The sequence below is a fragment of the Sus scrofa genome, chromosome 2 (assembly GCF_000003025.6).
Source record: "Sus scrofa isolate TJ Tabasco breed Duroc chromosome 2, Sscrofa11.1, whole genome shotgun sequence".
NCBI lineage: Eukaryota > Metazoa > Chordata > Mammalia > Artiodactyla > Suidae > Sus > Sus scrofa.
In genome coordinates, this window is record NC_010444.4 from 82875623 (window position 1) to 82900328 (window position 24706).

Consider the following 24706-nt stretch of genomic DNA (forward strand, 5'->3'; position numbering starts at 1 on the left):
TCATTTGTTTTCAACACAGTCTCCACCTCTTGGCCTCTCTTAGATTTTTTTTTTTTTTTGGCTTTTTTCAAAGTGTAGTATTATTCAATTTTCATTAAACCAAGCTTGGGATTTAGTGACACTATTAGCTCTTAGATGTTCTCTGGAAATCACTTGTTGTGCCAGAGCCTGTGGCAGAATTGAGGTAATTACCAAAGTTTCTCGTGGACACTGAGCTATAAAATATGTTCCAGTTACTCTTTGTAGCTGAGGTCTTGCCAGTGCAATAGGGGCAAGAGATGGAAGCCAGGCTCAGGCTTGGAGAGCTGTGATGGTCCATTTTCTTTTTTCCTTCCTGCTGGAATAGAGCAGAGTAACTTGGGAGCCAAGTGTTGCAGGTGGCAGAGCCACAAGGTGGCAGGAACCTGGGTATCTGGAAAGCCACTTGGAGGAACGTCCCCAAGCAGTAGTATCTGTGTGGGGCTGTCCTGTGAGCAAGAAACGAGCTTTTATTGTGTTACACCAACTAGCTTTTAGGGTTTCTCTATTACAATGGCCAGGTTTGCTCTCCTGCTTACATTGTCACTCAGTAGAAGGTGCTGGAGCAACTCCCTGTCCTTTCATACCTGTCTTTGCGCCTGGGGACAAAGCCCTCATTGATTGTTTCTGACAGAGGGGCTTTCTTCATGGACCTGTCCTTTTTTGTTTCCTTCCCTTTCACTCCATTCTCAATCCTTTCTCTTCTTTCCTTAAAAAACCTTGCACATCTTGCAGTTCATATCTTGGTTTCTATGCCTTGCGTCTCACAGGTCTCCTTGACTGCCCAGTCTAGAGTCACTCCCTAGGCACTTGGTGTCCTGTCTTAAGTGCTCTGTATAGCACTCAGCATTATGTGGTATTTTCTTGTTGATTGTGTCTTCCCCACAGATGACTTTAAATCCTGAGATCGGGGATTTGCTCACTGCTGCCTCCTTTATTCCTGGAGCAGTGGGAGGAGTGTATTCTAATAATGGCTTAATATTTGTTGAAGGAAGGATGAAACTATCTTTCTTTGAATTGAGAAAAAAGTAGCATAAGAAAGATCACCGTGGAAACAATAAAGAAGCGATTCTTTTGGTGTACAGAGATGTACTTTCTCTCTTTTTTTTTTTTTTTCTTCTTCTTCTTTTCACAGCCACACCTGTGGCATATGCCATATGGAAGTTTCTGGGCCAGGGGTTGAATCAGAGCTGCACCTGCTGGCCTACACCACAGCCACAGCAACACCAGATCCAAGCCGCTACTGTGACCTACGCTGCACCTTGCAGCGACGCTGGATCCTTAACCCGCTGAGCGAGGCCAGGGATCGAACCTGCATCCTTATGGACACTGTGTCGGGTCCTTAACCTCTGAGCCACACTGGGAACTCCTTTCCTTTTAAATTTTGAGTCCTATCTGTGCATAAGATACTGCCTAGACCTAGATAAAAAGGATAGGTCAGTGACAAAGGCAAGCCTGGGTCCCATGGGACCCAGAGTTTGCCAGAAATTTCATTAGGATCATTGAAAATGAGTGCTCTGCTTGCTGACTTGCAAACAGACAGTAGTAGCATCCAGGTCCAGAAGAATGCAATAACTGATACCTCTTTGCCAGAGTGAACTATCCTCAGGATAAAAACACCTCTAGTTTTTTTTTTTTTTCCCTGCCATTTAGAGGAAAGACTATTTTGAAGTACAGAAAGTTTTCGTTGATAAGAAACCAATAGTGCTTATTTTACCTTTCAACTTTTATTTCTCTGAATCCTGTTGCTGGCTCTAAGAGGAATTGGTGAAGAGCAATGTAAGTTTGGTCCAATGATTTAGTCTTTGGGGCACAATATCCTCATCTGCAAAATGAGGATACCACACCACCAATCTCTCTGTGTTGCTTTAAGAAAAATGGAGGAAAATACCTGGCAGGTGTTAGGTATTCAATAAATATTTTTTCTTTTTCCTTTCTTTTTTTTTTTTTTTTTTTTTTTTTTTGCTTTTGTGGCATATGGAGGTTCCAAGGCTAGGGGTTGAATAGGGGCTGTAGCTGCCGGCCTACGCCACAGCCACAGCAAGGCGGGATCCAAGCCACATCTGTGACCTACACCGTATCCTTAACCCCCTGAGTGAGGCCAGAGATTGAACCCACGTCCTCATGGATACCAGTCGGGTTCACTACCAGTATGAGCCCTGATGGGAACTCCAATAAGTGTTTTTTCAATGAACAAAGAATACCAACTAATAATTTTTTTAGTGCTATCATATTAGTAGCTAAGTCATTTATTATTTATTAAGCATGAAAGTGTCAGGTGCTGGGCAAATATCAATATAGCTGATTTCATTTCATTCTACTGACCCCATAAGATAGGTGCTTATCCCCGTTTCATAGTTGAAGGAGCTGAGGCGGCTGAGATCAAAACCCAGGTCTGCTTTAATCCCAGAGTCCTCTCAATCATTGTTTGTCTGCCTTGCACTAAGCATGAGGATGTGGTCGGAGGTCCAGTCATGTTGACCCAACCCATGTTTTTCTACCTTCTGGGGTTAAGTGCCCTTTATAAATTAGAGCTCAGTAGGATACTGTGAAAGAGACTGTGCTCCAAGAAAGGCCACTCTCCACAGTGTCCTTTCTGTGTGACTGCCTCTGTCCCCGAGATCACATGCAGATCTGATTGTGTCACTCGCCTGCCCAAGGTCCTGACCCCCACCCTCTGTGAGCCGGCCTCTGCCTTCAAGTCCAGCTTCGCCTTCTGGCCCTGCTCACCACCTGAGGTGTTCCAGCCTGGCCACAATAAACAGTCATCCCCCAAGGAATTGTGCTATAGTCGGTCTTCACACTTTAATTGAAATTCCCTTCCATTGACAAAGGCCCTTTCATCCTCTGGGAGGTCTTTCCCAGTGTCATGAGGTGGACCTGGTTACTCCTGCTCTTATCGATGCAGAGACTTCTGTACTGATTGTGTGTGTGTGTGTGTGTGTGTGTGTGTGTGTAAGCTTTTCTCTACCTACCAAGCTGTGAAGGCTGAGCTCTGTGAAGGTCAGGACCAGGTCTTGTCTTCTTCCTACCATCTCTGCTCAGCACTCATCAGGTCTCTGTTGAATGGCAGGAGAAGAGAGAACAAAATAATTCAAAAGTTGTCACAATATTCCTGTTCCTTGAACATGAGTCTTTTTCTCCGTACCCAGATTACATTCATATGTAACTTGTTTAGACCCCACGGTTTTCTGTCTGGGGCGACAGTCAGTCACTGCAATGGGCCAGGCCCTGCTCCAGGTGGTACAGTGCTGAGCACAGTGGCAGGATGGCCAGGGAGTTGGGAGGGAAGCAGGGTCTACCTAGCAGAGATGGGCTTGTCTCTAGGTTCTGCCTCTGAATCTCCACATCACTGTGGTCAGAGTACTTTACCTCTGAAAGCCTCAGTTTCCTCATCTGTGAAATAGGGGTGATGGTTTCTACCTCAATTATCCATGAGATAATTCACTTAGCATGGTACCTGGGACATTCAAATGCATGATACTAGAAATTAAAACACAAAGGGATCCTGTGATAGCTATTTTTATCCCTGTGGATTCCTAAGCAACTTCAGTGAATAAGTTGACAAATACTCTTGGTTTCACATTGAATTTCCATGTCCAGAAGTGAGAAATTTCATATTCACTGTGAGTTAAGAGAAAATATAACTGACCTGAGATTACTTCAGTGACATCTTTATGGTGGGGCAGGAGTGGGGGCTTTGACAATGGTGACATATCTGCAGATAGGCATCTGTCATAATAGGGTTTATAAAGTGGATTAGATTATATTGACTGTTTAGGGTCAGCCTTGAAGAAAACCAGAAGTTTATATACCATAACACTTTGGGTTAGAGTTAGAGGATGATCAAAGCTATTTCATGTTCAGATTGAAAAGCCATTTGACCATAAGTGCTATGTGTTCCTCTGAATTGATAAATTCCTGTTTGATAAATGTCAGCATAGGGGTAAACGGAAATGCTTTCTCTCTTCCTCCCATCCATCTGTCATCGGTCTGTGTACTTGTAAGAAATGGAAGGAAGTCTTAAAATTGCACCCCAAAAAATCGAATACCTGGGAATACACCTGACCAAGGAGGCAAAGGACCTATATGCTAAGAACTATAAAACATTAATCAAGGAAATTAAAGAAGATGTAAAGAAATGGAAACATATTCCATGCTCCTGGATTGGAAAAATTAATGTTGTAAAAATGGCCATACTACCCAAAGCAATCTACAGATTCAATGCAATCCCTCTCAAATTAGCCATGACATTTTTCAGAGAACTAGAGGAAACAATCCAAAAATTTATATGGAACCACAAAAGACCCAGAATAGCCAAAGCAATCCTGAGAAACAAAAACCAAGCAGGAGGCATAACTCTCCCAGATTTCAGACAATATTACAAAGCCACAGTCATCAAGACAGTGTAGTACTGGTATCAAAACAGACATGCAGACCAATGGAACAGAATAGAGAATGCAGAAATAAGCCCTGACACCTATGGTCAGTTAATCTTTGACAAAGGAGGCAAGAACATAAAATGGGAAAAAGACAGTCTATTCAGCAAGCATTGCTGGGAAACCTGGACAGCCGCATGTAAATCAATGAAACTAGAACACACCCTCATACCATGCACAAAAATAAACTCAAAATGACTTAAAGACTTAAATGTAAGACAAGAAGAGAACATAGGCAAAACATTCTCTGACATCAACCTTATGAATATTTTCTCAGGTCAGTCTCCCAAAGCAAGAGAAATAAGAGCAAAAATAAACCAATGGGACCTAATCAAACTGACAAGCTTTTGCACAGCAAAGGAAACCCAAAAGAAAACAAAAAGACAACTTACAGAATGGGAGAAAATAGTTTCAAATGATGCAACTGACAAGGGCCTAATCTCTAAAATATACGAATCACTTATACAACTCAACAGGAAAAAAAAAAAAAAAAAAAAAGAACCCAATGGAAAAATGGGCAAAAGACCTGAATAGACATTTTTCCAAAGAAGATGTACAGGGCCAACGAGCACATGAAAAAATGCTCCACATCCCTGATTATTAGAGAAATGCAAATGAAAACTACCATCAGATAGCCCCCTCCCACCAGTCAGAATGGCCATCATTAATAAGTCCACAAATAACAAGTTCTGGAGGGGGTATGGAGAAAGGGGAACCTCCTGCACCGTTGGTGGGAATGTAAGCTGGTACAGCCACCATGGAGAACAGTATGGAGGTACCTTAGAAATCTATACATAGAACTACCATATGATCCAGAAATCCCACTCTTGGGCATACATCTGGATGAAACTTTCCTTAAAAAAGACACATGCAGGGAGTTCCCATCATGGTGCAGTGGTTAACGAATCTGACTAGGAACCATGACGTTGCAGGTTCGATCCCTGGCATTGCCGTGAGCTGTGGTGTAGGTCGAGGACCCGGTTTGGATCCCGCATTGCTGTGGCTGTGGCACAGGCTGGCGGTTGCAGCTCTGATTAGACCCCTAGCCTGGGAACCTCCATATGCTCTGGGAGTGGCCCTGGAAAAGGAAAAAAAAAAAAAGACACATGCACCTGCATGTTCATTGCAGCACTATTCACAATGGCCAAAACATGGAAACAACCCAAGTGTCCGTCAACAGACAATTGGATTAGGAAGATGTGGTATACATACACAATGGAATACTACTCAGCCATGAAAAAGAACAAAATAGTGCCATTTGCAGCAACATGGAAGGAACTAGAGACTCTCAAACTGAGTGAAATAAGTCAGAAAGAGAAAGACAAATACCATATGATATCACTTATATCTGGAATCTAATATAAGGCACAAATGAACCTTTCCACAGAAAAGAAAATCATGGACTTGGAGAATAGACTTGTGGTTGCTCGGGGGAAAGGGGAGGGAGTGGGATGGATTGGAAATTTAGGGTTAACAGATGCAAACTATTGCTTTTGGAATGGATTAACAATGAGATCCTGCTGTATAGCACTGAGAACTATGTCTCGATACTTACAACGGAGCATGACAATGGGAGAAAAAGGTATACATGTATGTGTAACTGGGCCCCCATGCTGTACAGTGGGAAAAAAATTGTGTTGGGGGAAATAACAATAAAAAAAAATCAAGAAATGGAAGGAAGGGCCTGGGTTATAGGCCAGCACTTCTGCAAGGGTCCCGGAACAACTACCTACTTTCCCACAATGGAGAGTGTCCATTTCTGGCCTGGGGTTCCCATCTTCTCAGTGGCACAGGGCTACTGGGGCTGCTGTAGTCAATGATAAGCAGAGCTGAATAAAGATGTCATCTCTGGGAAACTGGTGCATCTGCCTCCTCTTGGCAGGGCCTCTGTGATAGGGGAGAGTATGCCCAGTCATTTCTTGCCAGGGTTCCTGATTTAACTCTTGTCCCATCATGGCCTATGTCCAGCAAAGCAGCTGGAGGGATCCTTTTAAAATGAAGTTCAGGTTTTGTCACCTTTCTCCCCAAACCTATGCAAGGGCATCCCACTGCAGAGTTAACACCCACCTCCTTGTGGTGGCCTGTACTTCCTGCTGACTTGTCTTCCATGTCCCTCCTCTTCTGCTTCAACCAACAGGTTTCCTTGCTGTTTTCCAAACACACCAGGCACATGTCACTTCCAGGGTCTTTGGTTCCCCCAACCTGAAATGCTCTTTCATATGCACAAGGCTCATTCTCTTACTCTATTAGAATGCTGCTTCTTTAGAGGCTGTGTCCTACTGTCCTGTCTAAAATCTCCTTCTCTCTACTCCACCTTGTTTTTTATCAGGTCTTATGAATCATTCACATACTGGAGGCTTAATTATTTGTTCCTTATGTCTGCCTTCCCACTAGGATGATAGGGTGGGTGATTTGTTTGAACCATGGAGCCTAGTAGACACTCCTACCTACCTGGACTGAAGGCATGAATGCATGTGGGGTCATAGGAGCTGTTCTGGCCACCTGGTGGCTCATGGGCCAATCCCTCACCTGTCTGTGTCTCTGCAGATTGGGAGGTTCAAATAGGATAGCATGTCCAAATGCCTCGTGAGTAGGGAAGTTCCGAGGACGTGGACAGTTTTATTCTTAACAAGATGAATTGTGTGCTCAGCCTTTTTGGATTGGTTCTATGTGTGTGTGTTGCTACAAATGTTGTTCTTGTACCACTGCACATTGTGCTAAATTAGGAAGAGGGTGAATGGTACCTCTGGGGAAGCCAACATTTGGCAGTTCTGTAGGTAGGTCCTAGTTTTCACGGACCAAGAACCCTAAAAAGTTGACCTGAAAATTCAGAGAGAATCCTAAATAAGGGATAAAAAAGGATGAGGCCAGGAAAGTGGGCTCCTGTGTTCTAAAGCCAATGTTGATTTTTTTTTTTTGTCTTTTTAGGGCCCCACCTGCGGCATATGGAGGTTCCCAGTCTAGGGATCTAATCGGAGCTATAGCTGCTGGCTTACAACCACAGCCGCAGCAACGCCATATCTGAGCCATGTTTGTGACTTACACCACAGCTCATGGCAACACCAGATCCTTAACCCAGTGAGTGAGGCCAGGGATTGAACCCACAACTTCATGGTTCCTAGTCAGATTCATTTCTGCTGCTCCATGACGGGAACTCTGACATTGTTGATTCTAAAGGGAGACCAAGAAAGGAATCTCTAAATGTGCCCTTCCCTTCTCCCTGCCCTGCTGTATATGACTTAGGAAAGGTGAAATTACTAGAATGGGGGTGTGGCAAGTAGTTGGATGTGATTAGTTTGGAAATTCACCCTCCACCATTTATGACATGTCGCAAAAATGCACCTTCTCTACTGTTTCCTTTGCCCTTCATTCTTAATTTTTAATCAGGTGAAGTGTTCTTTGCACGTATCAAAATTCAGATCCTACCCCCCGCTTCCCTTCTTTTTTTTCAAAAGTGTTTCCAGATTGCAGTTCCTGGTAGAGTGGATATTTCTTTCTCTTCTGCTCATTTTCATTTACCTATTTTACATCTTTCTTGCCCTTTTCCTGTTTCAATTAAATTCCCCGTTGCTTGGTTTTTCTAGCCATTTCTCCTCTTGGCCGTTGTCATCACTCCTCAGCCTGTGGCTGCTGCCGCTTTTTCCTTTTCTTCCTGTTGCACCCTCGTCCTGGCATCTTTTCCTTTCCTTGTCTCCCACGCAGGCTTTGGGAGCTGGGGCTGATCTGGGTCTCAAGATGCTCTTTCCTCATTGTCCTGCTTCTCCGATTTCTGTGGCTTCCTGTTTTCTCTTCTGTGACTGAGCTGGCTTTTACCTTCCTTTGCTCCCATTGAGAACTGGAAGAGTCAGGAGAAAAGCAACAGGCCCTAGAATGCTCTGTGGTTGAGCAAAGGTGATGGGGGGCTGGGAAGAGAAGGGACAGGTGGCTTCTGATCCTGACTTGTTTCCAAAAAGAAAGGAACAAAGGAGAATCAACTAGAATCTATGTTGTCCTTTGCCCTAAGGTGAGTCTCTTGAAGAGAGCATGTTGTAGGCTCTTGTTTTTTTATCCAGTCTGCCACTGTATGTCTTTTGATAGGAGCATTCAGTCCATTGATATTGAAGGTAATTATTGATAAATATGTATTTATTTCCATTTTAAACCTTGTTTTCTAGTTGATTCTATGTTTCTCCTTTGTTCCTTTCTTTTTCGGTTGGATGATTTCCTTTTATTTTAGTTTTTGTGAATGCAATATTTGGTTTTGATTTGTGGTTGCCCTGTTTTTCAAGTATGTTAACCCCTTCCTATATCTACTTGCTTTGGCCTGATAGTCATATAGACTCAAACACATTGCAAAAAAAAAAAAAAAAAAGTCTAGCTTTTATTTCTTTCCTTTCCCACGTTATGATTTTGATGTCCTTTTTTAACACCTTCATGTTTATCCTTTTGCATTTCCTTGTGTTTATTGTTGCTTTTACAATGGTTTTTTTTTTCCTTTTAGATCTGTATACTGGCTTATTCAAGTGATTACTTTCTAATTGTGATTTCCTCTATCCTATTTCTTCTCACTTCTTTTTTATTTAGAGGAGCCCTTTCAATATTTCTTTTAGAATGGGTTTAGTATTGCTGTACTCTTTTAGCTTTTGTTTCTTAGAGAAATTCTTTATTTCTCCTTCTACTTTAAATTATGTCCTTGCTGGGTAGAGTTATTTTTTAGGCTACAATTTTTTTCTCATTTAGAACTTTAAATATGTCTTGCCACTCTCTTCTGGCCTATAGTGTTTCTGTAGAGAAATCAGCTGATAGCCTTAATGGGGGTTCCTTTATAATTAATTCTTTGTTTTTCTCTTGCTGCCTTTATAATCCTCTCTTTATGTGTAACTTTTGCCATTTTTATTATGTCTTGGTGTGGGCTTGTTTGGGTTCAACGTGTTTGGGGTCCTCTGTGCTTCCTGTATCTTGATATTTGTTTTCTTTAGATCTGGAAAGTTTTCAGCCATAGTTTCTTCAAAAATATTTTCATCCCCTTTTCTTTTTCTTCTCTTTCTGGAATCCCTATGTGTAGATTGACTTTATATTATATCATAGATCTCTTATATTGATTTCATGTTTTGTTTTCATTTGGTTTTATGTCTGCTCTCCTGATTGGGTAATTTCCATTATTCTATCTTTCAAGCCACTAATTCATTCCTCTGCATTATTCATTTTGCTCTTCAGTGCCTTTAACTCAGCTCATGTCTCTGCAAATTAATTTTGTAATTTTTCTTGGCTCTTCCTCATATTTTCTAGTTCCTTTCTAAAGGATTACTGTCCACATCCATTCTTAATTCCTTCAGTATTTTCACTATCTCCTTTTTTTTTTTTTGTCTTTTTGCCATTTCTTGGGCTGCTCCCACAGCATATGGAGGTTCCCAGGCTAGGGGTCGAATTGGAGCCATAGCCGCTGGCCTACGCCAGAGCCACAGCAATACAGGATCCGAGCCGGTCTGCAACTGGCACCGCAGCTCACGGCAACGCCGGATCCTTAACCCACTGAGCAAGGCCAGGGATCGAACCCGAAACCTCATGGTTCCCAGTTGGATTCGTTAACCACTGAGCCACGATGGGAACTCCCACTATCTCCTTTTTGAACTTGTTGTCTCTTAGACTGCAGTGGTCTATTTCATTGTTTGCTCCTTTAGGGGAATTCTTCTGTTCTTTTAACTGGAAATGGTTCCTGAGCCTCTTCATTTTGCTTATATTTTTCTTATTCTGTGAGTTTAGGGAAATCAACTGCTGTAGTCTTGGAGTCCTATTTATATACAAGAATGCCCCTGGGTATTTTGTGAACCTTACTATTTATTTTCGGCATGAGAGTTTGGATCCTTGCTGTTTCTTTCCTCAGTGTATGCAGGCTGTTATCTCCTTGATAGGGTGTCACACGTGCTTTCAGGGAGATGGAGGCAATGGGCAGGGCTAGTAGCCAGTGCCTGGTTGCTGGGCCCTTGACAGTGGCAAGGACCTGCAGGAAAGTGGCACAGGCTTCTCTTAGTTGCAGGGCCCTGAGAAGTGGCTGTGACCCTCAGGCAGGTGTTGGTGGTGCCCGGAGTGTTTGGCAGTGGCAGTGGCAGGGCATGTGCATTTCCAGGGGAGTGTGAGCAACAATGGGTGGTGCTTGTTTGTGCTCCTGCCAACTGAGGTGACTGGGCCTGTGGGTGGTGCCTGTTCATGGACCCTCGTGGGTGGTGTTGGGTCTGAGTTGACTTGGTGGTTTGCTCCCGCCACCTGTAGACCACACAAGAGGTGACCCTTCACACTTAGCCCACACAGGAGGTGCCTTGCTGCCTGTAGTCCAGCCCTCCAAGAGTCCACACATTTGCAGAGAAAGAAATTCCTATTGTGAACTACACCTCCTCTTCTTGTCCTCACCAGCAATGGCACCTTGTTTCTCCTGTGGGCCCAGAGCTTCTCCCAGTTTCCCTTAGCTGTGGCACTCCACTCCCCTAGCCCATGGTGCAGTGCTCCTTACCCCCTCAGGCTGTCTCCACATAACCAACCCTAGTTCTCTCCCTAGAACTGACCTCCAGAGCCTGAGTCTCAGTGCCCAGCCCCCTTATGAGCATCTCAGGCTGTGGTGTCCTGGGAGGTGTTACTAATGGTCTGTGCAGCTCTGTCTCTGCTTTGCCCTCTCAGTTCAGCTGAGCTTTTCTCTGAGGCTTTGAGGTCCCTCAGTCTCAGCTGATCTCTCCCCGTCAGTTAAGTGGCTTCCCAGGGTGTGGGTTCCTTTCCTATTTCATAACTCCCTCTCAGGAGTGCTAGTCCTGTCCTGATTCCTTTCTCTCTCTCTTTTTTCCCTGTTGTTCTGCCTAACTATGTGGTGGGTTTCTTGCCCTTTTTGGAATTTTAAGTCTTCTGCCAGTATTCAGTGGATGTTCTGTGTGAATTGTTCTACATGTAGATGGTTTTTTTGATGTGTTTGTGGGAGAAGGTGAGTGCCACATCTTAATCCTCTGCCATCTTGATCCCTCCCCCAAGTCTTTCTTTTCTTTCTTTCTTTTTTTTTTTTTTTTTTTTTTTGCCTTTTCCAGGGCTGCTCCCATGGCACATGGAGGTTCCCAGGCTAGGGGTCTAATTGGAGCTGTAGCTGCCAGCCTACACCAGAGTCACAGCAACATGGGATCCGAGCTGTGTCTGCAACCTACACCACAGCTCACAGCAATGCCGGATCCTTAACCCACTGAACAAGGCCAGGGACTGAATCCGTGACCTCATAGCTCCTAGTTGGATTCATTAACCACTGCGCCATGACGGGAACTCCCCAAATCTTTCTTTTCTTGAAGGAGAAATCTTTTATTTGATATCAACTTTATTATGAATATATCCTTCAAATTTATTACATTTATTAATTCAGTGAGAACCATGACTTAGCCTTGCAGTTCATCTTTTCCACTGTACTAAAATTTGGTAAACAATACATTTAAGTGGATGCAGTCTTTTTAGATATAAAAATAACTGGAAACATATTTTCCAAAATGAAATTTAAAAAGAATTTTATAAAGTCCCAAAATTCCTCCATTAGAACCTATAGTTCCCTTGATTTCAGTTTGAAAACTGCTAACACAGAGAATGAAAACAAACTAAACATCAATCCAAGGAGCTAGGATATAAGCCAAAGCATAAGAATAAGGAAGAAATTAAACAAACAACCCAAAGCACCCACTTATCTAGACCCACCCATTTTTTTTGTCATATTGAAGATATAAATGTGGAATTATATGCCAGGTGTCATAAATTCTGTAAGTTCAAGGGTAGATAGTTAGGCCCATTCTCTTAGAATAAACAAATATGCAAAACAAAAAACAAAGCTGCCATTTCCTTGTAGTGCTTATTCCTCCTAGACTGAAGTAATCCATGTCATTTTTGGACATCTCTGATCCTTAGAAGGCTCCCCCTGTAGAACTGAACTCTGTGCCCTGTCCTTCCCGCCATTGTTTTTGCTTTCCCCTTGGGACCTACAGAACATGTATAATCCCTTGTCTGCATGGTAGATCCTCAGATATTTGCAATGATGACTATATACCCATGAGTCTTTTCTCCTTTGGCAAAACAGTCCCAGTTCCTTCAATTGTTCCTTGTGTGACAGCATGGTTTCTCTGTCCCTCCAGCATCCTTGTCATTTTCCCCTGAGCATGTTATCACTTTTGTCTATATTTAAAGTATCCCATGGCTCAGATATGTCTGACAGGTATAGGGAAGAGCTGGCCATAACCATTCTTAATGAAGTTACTAGATTTTCTTCAATGCAGAATTGGGCAGAATTAGCATTTTTGGATAGCTATCTCTTGCTTAATTAATTATTGACTAAAATCCCCACTGATATCCGTTTTGCTTCCATTCTTTTTCATCGGTTTTTACAGATGATTTTTTTTGGAACCGAATGCAGGACATTTATTCCTCAAGAAATATTGGTTGGAGTTCTCTGGTGGTGCAGCAGATTAAGGATCCAGAATTGTCACTGCTGTGGCTCATGTTGCAGCGGTGGTGTGAGTTCGATCCCTGGCCCCAGAACTTCTACATGCCACAGGCGTTGCCAAAGAAACCAAAAATGTTGGGATAATAGAAGAGTAGAGGTTATACTTTAAGTGTTTTTATGTCCAATCCAGTGTGTCACCATCAATGATCTATGTGAAGTATCAGATATTTGTTTTTAATTTCTAGGAGTTCTGTGTTTTTAAGGAATCTGTAAGTTAGTGATTTTAAAAAGAAGTAAGCTAAGCAGCTTTTTAAAGCTTGCCTCTGGTCTTGTGAGGAATCTGGAGTCATTTACTGACCTCTGTCATGAATTGTTTTTTTACTCAATTCAGCTGTGTTACAAAAACAAAGACTATTTCAATTCTATAGTGATGAATCATTCCATCAAGTGTGAAAGTCATCAAGAAATTTTTTATGTTTGTGTCTATGTGTAACTGAGTTTAATGCAGAGGTTTGGACAATGGACGCCTTTTAAATAAATATCACTATATACATTTAATTTGTGGTAATTCTTTTTGATTAGTAATCTTGGCAATCATGTAATTCAGATGTTTTATGTCCTTGTCAGTTTCGTCTGCTCATTCTATCAGCTATTGAGAGAAGCTTGCTACAGTTTCCCTTGTGATTATAGATTTGTCTGTTTCTCCTTTTTGGATTCATTAATTCTTCTTTATATACTTTGAAGTTATGTTATTAGGTACATACATATTAGGTAGACTTAATATTGTATCATGTTGTTTAACTGACATTTTATGATGAAAGTTTCCTTTTTCTGTAGTAATATGTCTTGGTTTAAAAACTACTTTGATATTTTGGCTATACTAGGTTTCTTTTGGTTAGTGTTGCATAGTATATCTTTTTACTTAACCTTTCTGCATTATTTTTAAAGTGTGTCTCTTGTAAGCAGCATATAGATATTGTAACTGTTCTTGAATTTCTATACCTGTCTTGGTATTGCATTTGGATCAGTTAGTCTGTTTACTTTTGATATGATTACTGATGTAGTTGAATTTATATCTATAGCTCTCTATTTGATGTACATTTTATGTTCTTAATTTCTCCTGTCTTATGATTTATTTATTTTATATTTCATTTTTTACTTTATAACTTGTTAGCTGTACCTTCTTTTACTATTCTATTAGTGGTTACCTTCAACTTATAACATGTATATTTATTATTATAATAAGTTATTACTTTTAACACTTTTCTAAAACTATTAGATACTCTTAATTCTACTTCTCTTTTACATAAGTAGTCAGACATTGTAGTTGTACAAATATTTTAAATCCGATGACATTATAATTATTATTTCGTACATTAGATATTAGTTATATATACACACTTCACTGTGCCTCATTGCCTCTTGCATTTTCATGTTTCTGTTTGAGATCACTTTTTTCTTTTGCTGAATAAATGCTATTTTACTATTTGTTTTAGTGATGGCCTGCTGGCGGTGAATTCCCTCAGTGTATGTCTTGAGTGTTTAATTTCAGCTTCATTTTTAAGACTAGTTTTGTTAGGTATAGAATTTTAGGTCATCAGTTATTTTCTTTCATTGTTTTAAGGATAGCATCCCATTGGAATTCTCTTGTGGCACAGCAGGTAAGGATCCGACATTGTCACTGCAGCAGCTTGGGTCACTGCTGTGGTGTGGGTTCAGTCCCTGGCCTGAAAGCTTTCACATGCTGTGAGGGTGGCCAAAAGAAAAAAAAAAGATAAAATCTCATTGTGTTCTGGCTTCCATGATTTCTTGGAGTGGTTCTGCCCTTTCTAAAGTTTTTTTTTTTTTAATTTTATTCTCATTAGTTTTCTGATACCTTTAAGGATATTATTTCTAATCTCTCAGTCTTTATTTTCTTGTTATTATCAGTGGGAATGTTGGCCTAGTATGCTGTATTTCATCCTGTCTGGAAAAGAAAGCCATTCTTACCCCAAAGGAAATTTTTTTTTTTTTTGTCTTTTTGCCTTTTCTAGGGCCGCTTCTGTGGCATATGGAGGTTCCCAGGCTAGGGGTCTAATCGGAGCTGTTGCCCCCGGCCTACACCACAGCCACAGCAATGTGGGATCTGAGCCACGTCTGTGACTACACCACAGCTCACAGCAATGCCGGCTCCTTAACCCACTGAGCAAGGTCAGGGATCAAACCCGCAACCTCATGGTTCCTAGTCGGATTCGTTAACCACTGTGCCATGATGGGAACTCCCCCAAAGGATATTTCTGAAGAAATGTCTTATAACTCTTTTAGCTCATTTTGGTTTACCTTCCTTAAAAAATGACATTCCGGGATAAGCAGTGAGATCCTGCTGTGTAGCACTGGGAACTATATCTAGTCACTTAGGATGGAGCATGATAATGTGAGAAAAAAGAATCTATACATGTATGTGTAGCTGGGTCACCTTGCTGTATAGTAGAAAATTGACAGAACACTGTAAACCAGCTATAATGAAAAAAAAATCATTATATATAAAAAAAATGACATTCTGATGTTTCCTCCTGGATCTAGCCAATTTATATTCAGTTGGACTTTGTTGACTTAGTTTTTGTTTGGATAATAAATTTGAATGTCTTGATATTTTACACTATTCAAAGGATGCTTAAATCAGTAGTTCTTAACCTTTTTGAATCATATGCTCCTTGTATCCTCTGAGGAATCTCTGCTTAAAAGACAGATACTCTCCCCAGATAAATGCTTAAAACTGTGCGTTTATCTTTATGGAGATGAAAGAACATTTCTCTGACCTCCCCTGCCCTCTCTACCCCACGTCTACCCATGGATTTCTGGATGAGACTCCTTTTATTCAGTAAATAAAATAAATGTTAAGTGTAAAGGTGTAGATAAGTTGATTAATACTTGAACACTTTCTGTTTGTATAGTCACATGCTGGGGAGAAAAGAGTGCTGGACCTGGAAAAGGAATGTGGATTTGATTTGTGGCTCTGCCACACCCTGGACCTGATGGTGTCAGTGTTTTCATTTATAAAATAACAATCATGGTGATGCTTCCCAGACATCATTGTAGGAATAAGATGAGAAAATACACAAGAAAGCACTTTATATATGTTGATTTCTGTTCACATAAAAGATAATATATGTGTGCATATAGATACGCATTTATATATAATATGAGCATGCAATATATAGGAAGTAATTTTTGTATTTTCAGACTTTGTTTTAAAGAAATACTTCAGTTGAATGCATTAATTGGAAGTGAAAGATTTTTGTGCCCACAGCACTGTCTTTGGAATTTTGCTTGAGGAAGGTAAAGGTAACATAACTTGCAGGTTGGGGCAGAGATTGGGAAGCCCAAGACTGTTAATCTGGCTTTGGGATCCTGCTGTTGCTGGTACTAACGACTACCTGTCCTTTTATTCACTTATCTATGACATGGGACCATGTATCATTTTAAAATTCATATTTCAAGGAATTTACAACTTCAACACATGGAGTTCTGCAGAAAAATCTCTGGGTAGAATTACTTTTCTTTTGGTACTGGAAAGAGGACAGTTTTCAAATATTAAAAACAAAGAAATTAGATGATTTGATAGTTCACTTTGAGTGTTATGTATGATAATGGTTTTAATGGCGGGTAAAAGGAAACATTCATTATAATATTTAATATGTCAATTAAAACTTAACTTCATTGTGCTTCTATCAGAAATGATACCACATAAAGGCTGTGTCTATCACTAGAATACCTTAGAAAACAGAACAGTCTTACTCCTATATGAAATGGTAACAATTATCAATAAAATCAGTAGTTCCCATCATGACTTAGTGGTTAACGAACCTGACTAGTATCCATGAGGACACTGGTTCTATGTGGGCTTTGCTCAGTGGGTTAAGGATCTGACGTTGCCATGAGCTGTGGTGTAGGTTGCAAACGTGGCTCGGATCCCACATTGCAGTGGCTGTGGTGTAGGCTGGCAGCTGCAGATCTGATTCCACCCCTAGCTGGGAAACTTCCATATACCACTGCCAGTGCAGCCCTGAAAAGATAGGTAAATAAATAAATAAATAAATAGTATTTATTAAATTCCCATTTTTGTTTGTTACCATAAAAGCAAAGTTCATAACATTTTTTGAATCTTTGGATACATTTGAGAATGCGATGAAAACCATAAAGCTTTCCTTAGAAAGTTGGACACACAGGCTAAACCGTTTTGCTAACCCTTGTTAGAGGTTTCCAGAGCATCCCAAACCCTATGGACTTTTCCCGTGGCCCCAGATTAAGAAACCTCACTAGAAAGCTGCACACTTTGTTGACATTGTCATCATGTGAAATTATAGTATTTGCTTATTGCCTAGTCATGCCAGGTGTTTTAGAAACCAGATGGTTATGATTGTTGTCCAGCAAATGATACTGTCATTAACAAAGTGTATATAGATCCCTTGTCTAAGGAGGGTAAGAGAGAAGTTGTCTATGGAGGGTGAGAGAGAAGAAAGGGAGAGAGGGAGGGAGAACATTAGTGCAAGAATACTCAGTGCTCGGGATAATATAGCCACCAATTATTAAGGGAATTGGAGCCCTCGAATCAGAGACCATTATAGATTAATGAAAAAATATTTAGAATGTACACATCAGTGTCAATGTCCATTTCCATCTTAATTACCATTGAAAGAGGAGTCAGGGGAGTTGGATGAAATAGTTTAAGGCGGCAAAAACATTTAATATCTTTTGGTTCTTTGAAAAGAAGTCCATAGTTGTCAGCATTTCAACAGAAGGCTTGGTCTTTGAGAATTATTGAGGAGTTTTACAAGTAGAATTTCTCTAGGGGGAATACTTGAGTGTACAAAATGTTGGTTTAATTTTCTTGACTTTTTTGTTTGTGCTTATATTGAGAAATATTTAGTGTGATTATATTAAGTTTTTGTACCTAAGATTTGTTATTTTTGTTTTCCACGTTACCTGGCCTTAAGTAGTTTTACAGGAGTATTTGAGTGGTTTTGATTTGGGCATGAGAAGGTAATAGGTGATATACCTTCACTCCTAAGAGGAGGAAGGGAATGATTTTGATATTGCTTTAAATTGGTTCATTTGGGAAAGTGAAAATTTTGACCTGCCTAAACCAAGGTGAATTTAAATGTAAATAGAAGAGGCAATTCCAACTAGAATTCTTTAAAATTTAATATGGCCACTAACAATACTGGCACCATTTAGGCTTTGATAAAAGTAGGCAATAAATTTCAGTGGCAGTGGAAAAAATATGAACTAAATCAATGAGGAAGTGCTTATTATCTATTAGGAAATAATAAAAAAGTTTTGTCAAAGTTGGGATAAAAATGATACTCCCGGGATCTTGAGGTTCCTGTTGTGGCTCAGCATTCACGAACCTGACAAGTATCCCTGAGGATGCCGGTTCGATCCCTGGCCTTACTCAGTGGGTTAAGGGTCTGGCGTTGCCATGAGCTATGTTATAGGTTGAAGACATGGCTCGGATCTGGCATTTTTGTGGCTGTGGCTGGCAACTGCAGCTCCGATTCGACCCCCAGCCTGGGAACTTCCATAGGTGTGGCCCTAAAAAGCAAAAAAAAAAAAAAAAAAAAAAAAAAAAAAGATACTTTTGACATGGTGGTGATGAAATTTGATACATTTTTGAAAATCTGTCTCACAATTTGTGAGAATTGTGCCCATTCTTGGCTTCATTTCTGGAATTGTATTCTAAAAAGTAATTGAAAGCATTACAAACAATGTACATGAATATTTATTTTAGTATTTATATGTAATGTTAAAAAGCTAGAGATATCCTTAATGTACAACAATAGAGGAGCAATTAGTAAATTATGGGACAACAAACACTTGATGGAATGCAGTCAAAATGGTGCCAACAGTTGCAACAACATGGAAAATACTTCTGAGAGAAGAGAGGAGGGCGCAGGCATATGTTTGCTTGTGCCATGAGTATAGCTGGGTAACAATTAGCTGTGTGTTGAACAAAGACTGAGAGGAAAAATAAAAAAGGTTGGTAAATTAGGGTGGTATCAGGATCGATGAAGTTTAGGTATCTTTAATTGCTATTATTTTGTTCCATAATGAAAAATTCAAGACTGTTTCATAATTTTACGTACTTATGGATTATGTTCAATATTGAATGAACTGGGAATTGAACTATTTGGTGTGAAGAATGTTGTTCCCCCTCATAGATAGCTATTGTTCCAAAATGATTTATTGAGTAGTTCATTCTTTCCCCACAGATTTGAAATGCCACCTTTATTATTACATAACCTCCATGGCAGGGGTGAGTTCTAATCCCTGTCCCTGCAGCTCAAACATTATTCTCTTTCACAAAACTTTTGTTTTTAGTCTTGTATATTTATTCTTCCAGATGAATTTTTTTTTTTTTTGGTAATTTTAGGGCTGCACCCAAGGCACATGGAGGTTCCCAGGCTAGGGGTCTACTCGAAGCTGTAGCTGCTGACCTACACCACAGCCACAGCAACGCAGGATCTGAGCCATATCTGTGACCTACACCACAGCTCACAGCAATGCCGGATCCTTAATCCACTGAGCAAGGACAGGGACCGAATCAACTTCCTCATGGATACCAGTCGGGTTCGTTAACCACTGAGCCAAAATAGTAACTCCCAGATGAATTTTAGAATAACCTTGTTGAATTCATTTGACAAATTTAGTTTGGGTTTTGATTAGTATATTAAACCTATAGATTAATTTGGGAAGGTAATTTTTCCTGTTATGCTTCTCATTGTTTCCAGAAGTTCTGTGAAATGACGGAGTGGTTTTTAAATGGGAATATGGTGAACTGACAGAAAGGTGATAACACATCTCTATTTTTTCTGCATAGAAGCAGAGTGGTTCTGATACTGATGCCAACAGTCACTTAGGCAAGTTTAGAGTTTTCAATTGCCTAAAACAGAGTCTGCAGTTGAATCCAGATGGGGGAAGTGATGGACGCACACTGGAGTTCTGTAAATTGGAATTTAACATTGCCATTAATAAAATTAGTGGCCTTTTAAGAGGAGTAGGAGTAGATTTTGAGTGGCCGCAATGAGTGGAAAGTCCTCAATCTTAGTCAGGAATTGTCACCTGTGGCTGACTGTTTATGATGTACTTATTCCTCAGCACATTTGCAGAATCCCGTTCCTCCTGCTTGCCTCCTTTGTAGCTTTATCCAAATCTCCTTTGAGCTTTGTCTTTTCTGAGTGGAAATGCTCTTGTTCTTTCATAAGCATATTTTCTTTCCCTGTCTTCCTCTTCTGCCACCTACCCCTCCACCCCCTTCTATCTCATTGGGTCTCTTTGTTCATTTCTGTACCACTCCTTCCCTCCTTCTCCCATAATATGTGTCACATCTTTCTGATCTCTTTGTGATTAGCAAATGAAAGTCTCCTTTGATTGCTTATTTAGTTGTTGTTGTTTTGTTTTGTTTTTTAGGGCTGCACCTGCAGCATATGGAGGTTCCCAGGCTAGGGGTCAAATTGGAGCTATTGCTGGCAGCCTACTCCAGAGCTCATAGCAACACCAGATCCAAGCTGCATCTGTGACCTACACCACAGCTCATGACAGTGCTGGATCCTTAACCCACTGAGTGAGGGACTGAACCCGCATCCTCAAGGATCCTAGTCGGGTTCGTTAACTGTTAAGCCACGTAGGGAACTCCCTTATTGCTGAATATTATTTTTGAGCTAGGACATCTCAGCAGCTCTCTTTCATGGCCATGTCTTATTTCTGACCTGTTGTTGTCTTTTTTGAGCAATGTGGAGTATGGTATGGTCTTGAAAAGGAGGTATAATTGAATTATAAAAAACTGTATTGTTTTGACAAGATCCTACTGTACAGCACAGGGAACTATATTCAATATCCTGAGATAAAACATAATGGAAAAGAATTTTTTAAAAAGAATGTGTGTGTATGTATATATATGTGTATAACTGAATCACATTGCTGTATAGCAGAAATTAACACAACGTGGTAGATCAACTATACTTCGATAAAAAAATAAAAATCACTAAAAAGAAAAACTGTACTGGTTTGGGTTGTAGTGCATTGGAAAGAGTGGAAATTAAACTCTTTCATAAGTCATCGTCCTGGTTCATCTATCCAAATAAAAAAGTAATATGATCCTTGTTTTGAATAAAGATTAGATATCCTTGTGATCTGTGAAGAGCTTTGATCTGTTTATACAATTTATTTTCTAACAACAACAAAAAAAGAGAATCACCAACAAGTTGGCTCAGATTCTGCCCCTGGATAATTAATAATCTCTTTAAAAACCAGGAACATGATTCTTCCTTTTTTAGGAAATGGAATTTCATCTACGTTTCCCCTCTCTGTCATGTTAGGCATTTATTGCTGTTTTTTGCTTTTCAGATCCTCTTCCTGACCTTTTTTTTTTTTGGTGAAGCTATTATGTGATAGATTTTTGGAGGGGCATGTTACTTTCTATTGATTGTGTGTGCGTGCGTGTGCCTGTGTGTATGTGCATGCGCACGCACGTGTGCTCACATACTGAGAAAGGACAATTGAAAATGATGAACCAGGGTTTTTTGAGAACCCCACAGTTTGTATTTATTCCTGTTCATGATTCAAGATAATGTTTAATGTGTGTGATGGATTGTAAACCACTAGGAAAACACAGCCTTTTATTTTATTTTAATTTATTTTAAATTAGCTGGAATAACCCTGTAGTCTCTGGAAAGAGGCAATCCACACTGACTCTTTTTGGTCCTGACTGGCCTAACTCCATGTCCTGTGGGATAGTGTGCTAATATCCAGCAAAGGCACAGGGATGTTCAGGGGACTGTGGAGACTTTTCCATTTTTCCTCACCCTGTCCGGAGGTGAGGAATTCTCAAGGGGTGGGCTTGTTTTTGTTGGGCAAGCACACCAAAGCCCAGATGCTTCTCCAAGCTGAGCTCTGGAGGGCCTCCCAAGTGGGCAACCCCTTTCCACCTCCTCGTTTCCATTTCCCTGCCACTCCCTGGGGCGGGGTGGAATGTACCTGCTCCTTGGAGGCCCCCTTTTATTGCTTTTTTGTGTTTGAGGGGAGGGAGTGCCCCAATGCCTTAAAGTCCTCTGGTCCCTCGATGATCTGGTTGTAGGCTGCAGCCCCGATGGAGCCACTCCCACACCACCTGTGATGATCACATACTGGGGTGCGCTGGCCTGCTGCCCACTCCCTCCACATTCCTTCCTCCCTGCCTCAGGGTATGTCTCAGTGACCCAGGGTGGCAACTCCTCTCCCTGAGGCCAGGCTACTTTGTGCCAACTAGATGCTTTCAAGAGAGAGTGTGGCGCCAGACTGAATGAGAAAGAGGGTTGGGAGACCCCTCAGAGAAGGCAAACAGAGGTGGAGGTTGGGCGAGGGCACCGCCAGTGTTGATCACCTAGAGGTATTTATGAGGCCATGTTTGTGAATATTTAAGGTTCTTGCAACCCACTGCGGTCCAGTGGAGGGTAAGGCCATTGCTAAGGATAATTATGTTGACGCTTGACACTATGGGGGTATCCCTGGTGCAGGAAAAAATAAACACAAACGATGATGTTTATCAGGTAGGAATTCAAGCGAAGTAAAACACAACAGAGTATCGTGTTTATACACATCTAGTTAATAAAAAAAGGCTTTCCTATACTCTCCCTTCTTCAAGTTTGAAAACGGCAAACCAACTCTGACACCCCTACTTAAATAGATCAGAAAGCAGCCCCCCTGTCATCTGAAACATTGTTCTTGGGAAGAAGGCTTCGTGCTGTTTGAGTTCGCCCACAGGAAGGGAACATCACAAAGGGCCCTGTTTTGGACCGGGGCCCTTTCAATTGTGGTTTCTTAGAGGCAGGACAAGACATGTGATGATTCCCTGACTTATTCATTTTTCAGGGGCAGATGACAGTCTACGCGAAGTTTGGCAAAAATGTCTATCTTCCTAAAGATGCTGAGTTCTACTTTATTTACAATGGATCTCATCAGAGGCACATTGTGATTGCAGAGCGCACGGCAGATAACGTTCTCCAGTCCAGTGTTCCAGGTGAGGCGCCCTTCCTTATTGTGTAATCGGGAAATCTGTCTGTGAGCATCTTCATGGTGCCGCAAGGCGGGATGGGTATGAGTGAGAACCTATGGTTTTGTGAGAGTGGGTGCGTGTGTGTGTGTGTGTAAGGAAGAGCCCTCAACACTGGGTTATCCCATGTCCAAAGCTCTTCCAGCTGTGTCTGGAGCTCCCTGAATAGCCACAACTTAGACTTAACCTACAGGTTTCGGGTGCTGTGGTGGGTGCAGTGCAGAGGAGGAGTCTTGGGGCCACGGCCAGGGACAGCTCAGGCAGATCTGAGATCTTAGACAGTCATCTTCCCTCTCTCTTCCTCCTTCTCCTGTGGTCAGTCCAGCAGCCCCAGGGGCCACCTCTCTCTGCTTTGCTCGCCTGGGCGGCGGGGTTCCTTCCTTGGTGGCCTGTGCATCCAGATGCTTCCTTGCTGGATCTCAGGCTCCAGAATTTTCTCTTCCCATCACCAAACTATTCTCACTCCGGAACATGTAATTCTTCCAGATGTCTTCAAGTACCACGGTGACAGACGACAAAGGAAGATAGCGCATTAATGTGTTACCATGAGCTACCAGCCCTTCTCAGATACTGTTGTTTTGTATTTTCTTTGGGATGTGGGTTGTGCAACTGAGACATCAAGAACTAACCTGAAGGTGTCATTAAGATGCCATTACCTATGGGAAAGGAGGGGTTTTGCTGTTATTCTTGTTTGTTGATTGGTCACTTTTCTTTAACTTTGGGTCTTTCAGGTCCTCTTAAATTTTATCAACTTTTTTTTTTTAGGGCCACACTCGTGGCATATGGAGGTTCCCAGGCTAGGGGTCAAATCAGAGCTGTAGCTGCTGGCTTACGCCACAGAAATGCTGGATCTGAGCCACATCTGCGACCTACACCACAGCTCACAGCAATGCTGGATCCTTAACCCACTGAGCGAGGCCAGGGATCGAACCCGCGTCCTCATGGGTGCTAGTCAGATTTGTTTCTGCTGAGCCTCGATGGGAACTCCCATTTTTTTAATAGGTAAGACTGACCTCATTAAAAAAAAAATCTTTCTAAGTGCTTCTGTAGTATGTCTGCTGCAGATGGAGAAAAGGAAAACTGTAAACCTGCAAACACAGACATAGTGGGGATCGTAGCCATGTACAAAGACCTTTCTGACCTACCTGGGTTTGGTCTTTGAATCAATCTATTGTGCAATTTCTGGAACTTTGGGCAGTTTTAAATACTTCTCTCTCAGGCCTGGTAACTCCCATCCTCATAAAAAAAGGTCAAACCACGTTAGTAATGCAGAGTTACACTGACTGCCAGCCTCCTTTGCCTCTGCCCTTTTGCGTTGGCATTTATGTTGCTGTTTTTTGCTGCATGTAGCTTGGCCCTCTTTTCTTGGTTTTCAGGCCTCTTAGAGAGAAAGAAGAAAAATAATACTGAAAGTGCCCCTCCGAACGTCAAAACTTTGGTCTTTTTCTTTACTTACCTGTATGGGTGAATCTCCTTCCCACTCCTTTCGTGTTAAAGAAAATCTTTTTGATTCTATTGTGATCTGCTTAGAAAGAAGGGCGCCTACCTTGATTTTAACCAATTTCCTGCAGGCAAGTGACCGTTCCTATTTCTGAGTCTTAAAGTTTCCTGGATCCAGCTTTGCCAGGGTCCCTTCCCAAAGTATGTACAACAGATTTCTCTAATCTATACTGGATATGTCTAGTGTGAGGGTGGGGGCTGAATTCTGTGTCTGTACCGCTGGAGCCCTTTAAAGAGGCAATGATGTGA

The 24706-nt window shown here is 41.3% G+C and overlaps 1 protein-coding gene across 3 annotated transcripts in view; it reads left to right on the forward strand.

The window, feature by feature from the left end:
• The window catches only part of ARHGEF28 (Rho guanine nucleotide exchange factor 28), a 341373-nt gene that overhangs the window by 114869 nt on the left and 201798 nt on the right, over nucleotides 1–24706 (forward strand). For all 3 annotated transcript variants that reach the window (XM_021084443.1, XM_021084441.1, XM_021084442.1), the window contains exon 3: nucleotides 22777–22924. In XM_021084443.1, coding sequence (XP_020940102.1) covers nucleotides 22777–22924 — 148 coding nt within the window. The remainder of the gene's footprint in view (nucleotides 1–22776; nucleotides 22925–24706) is intronic.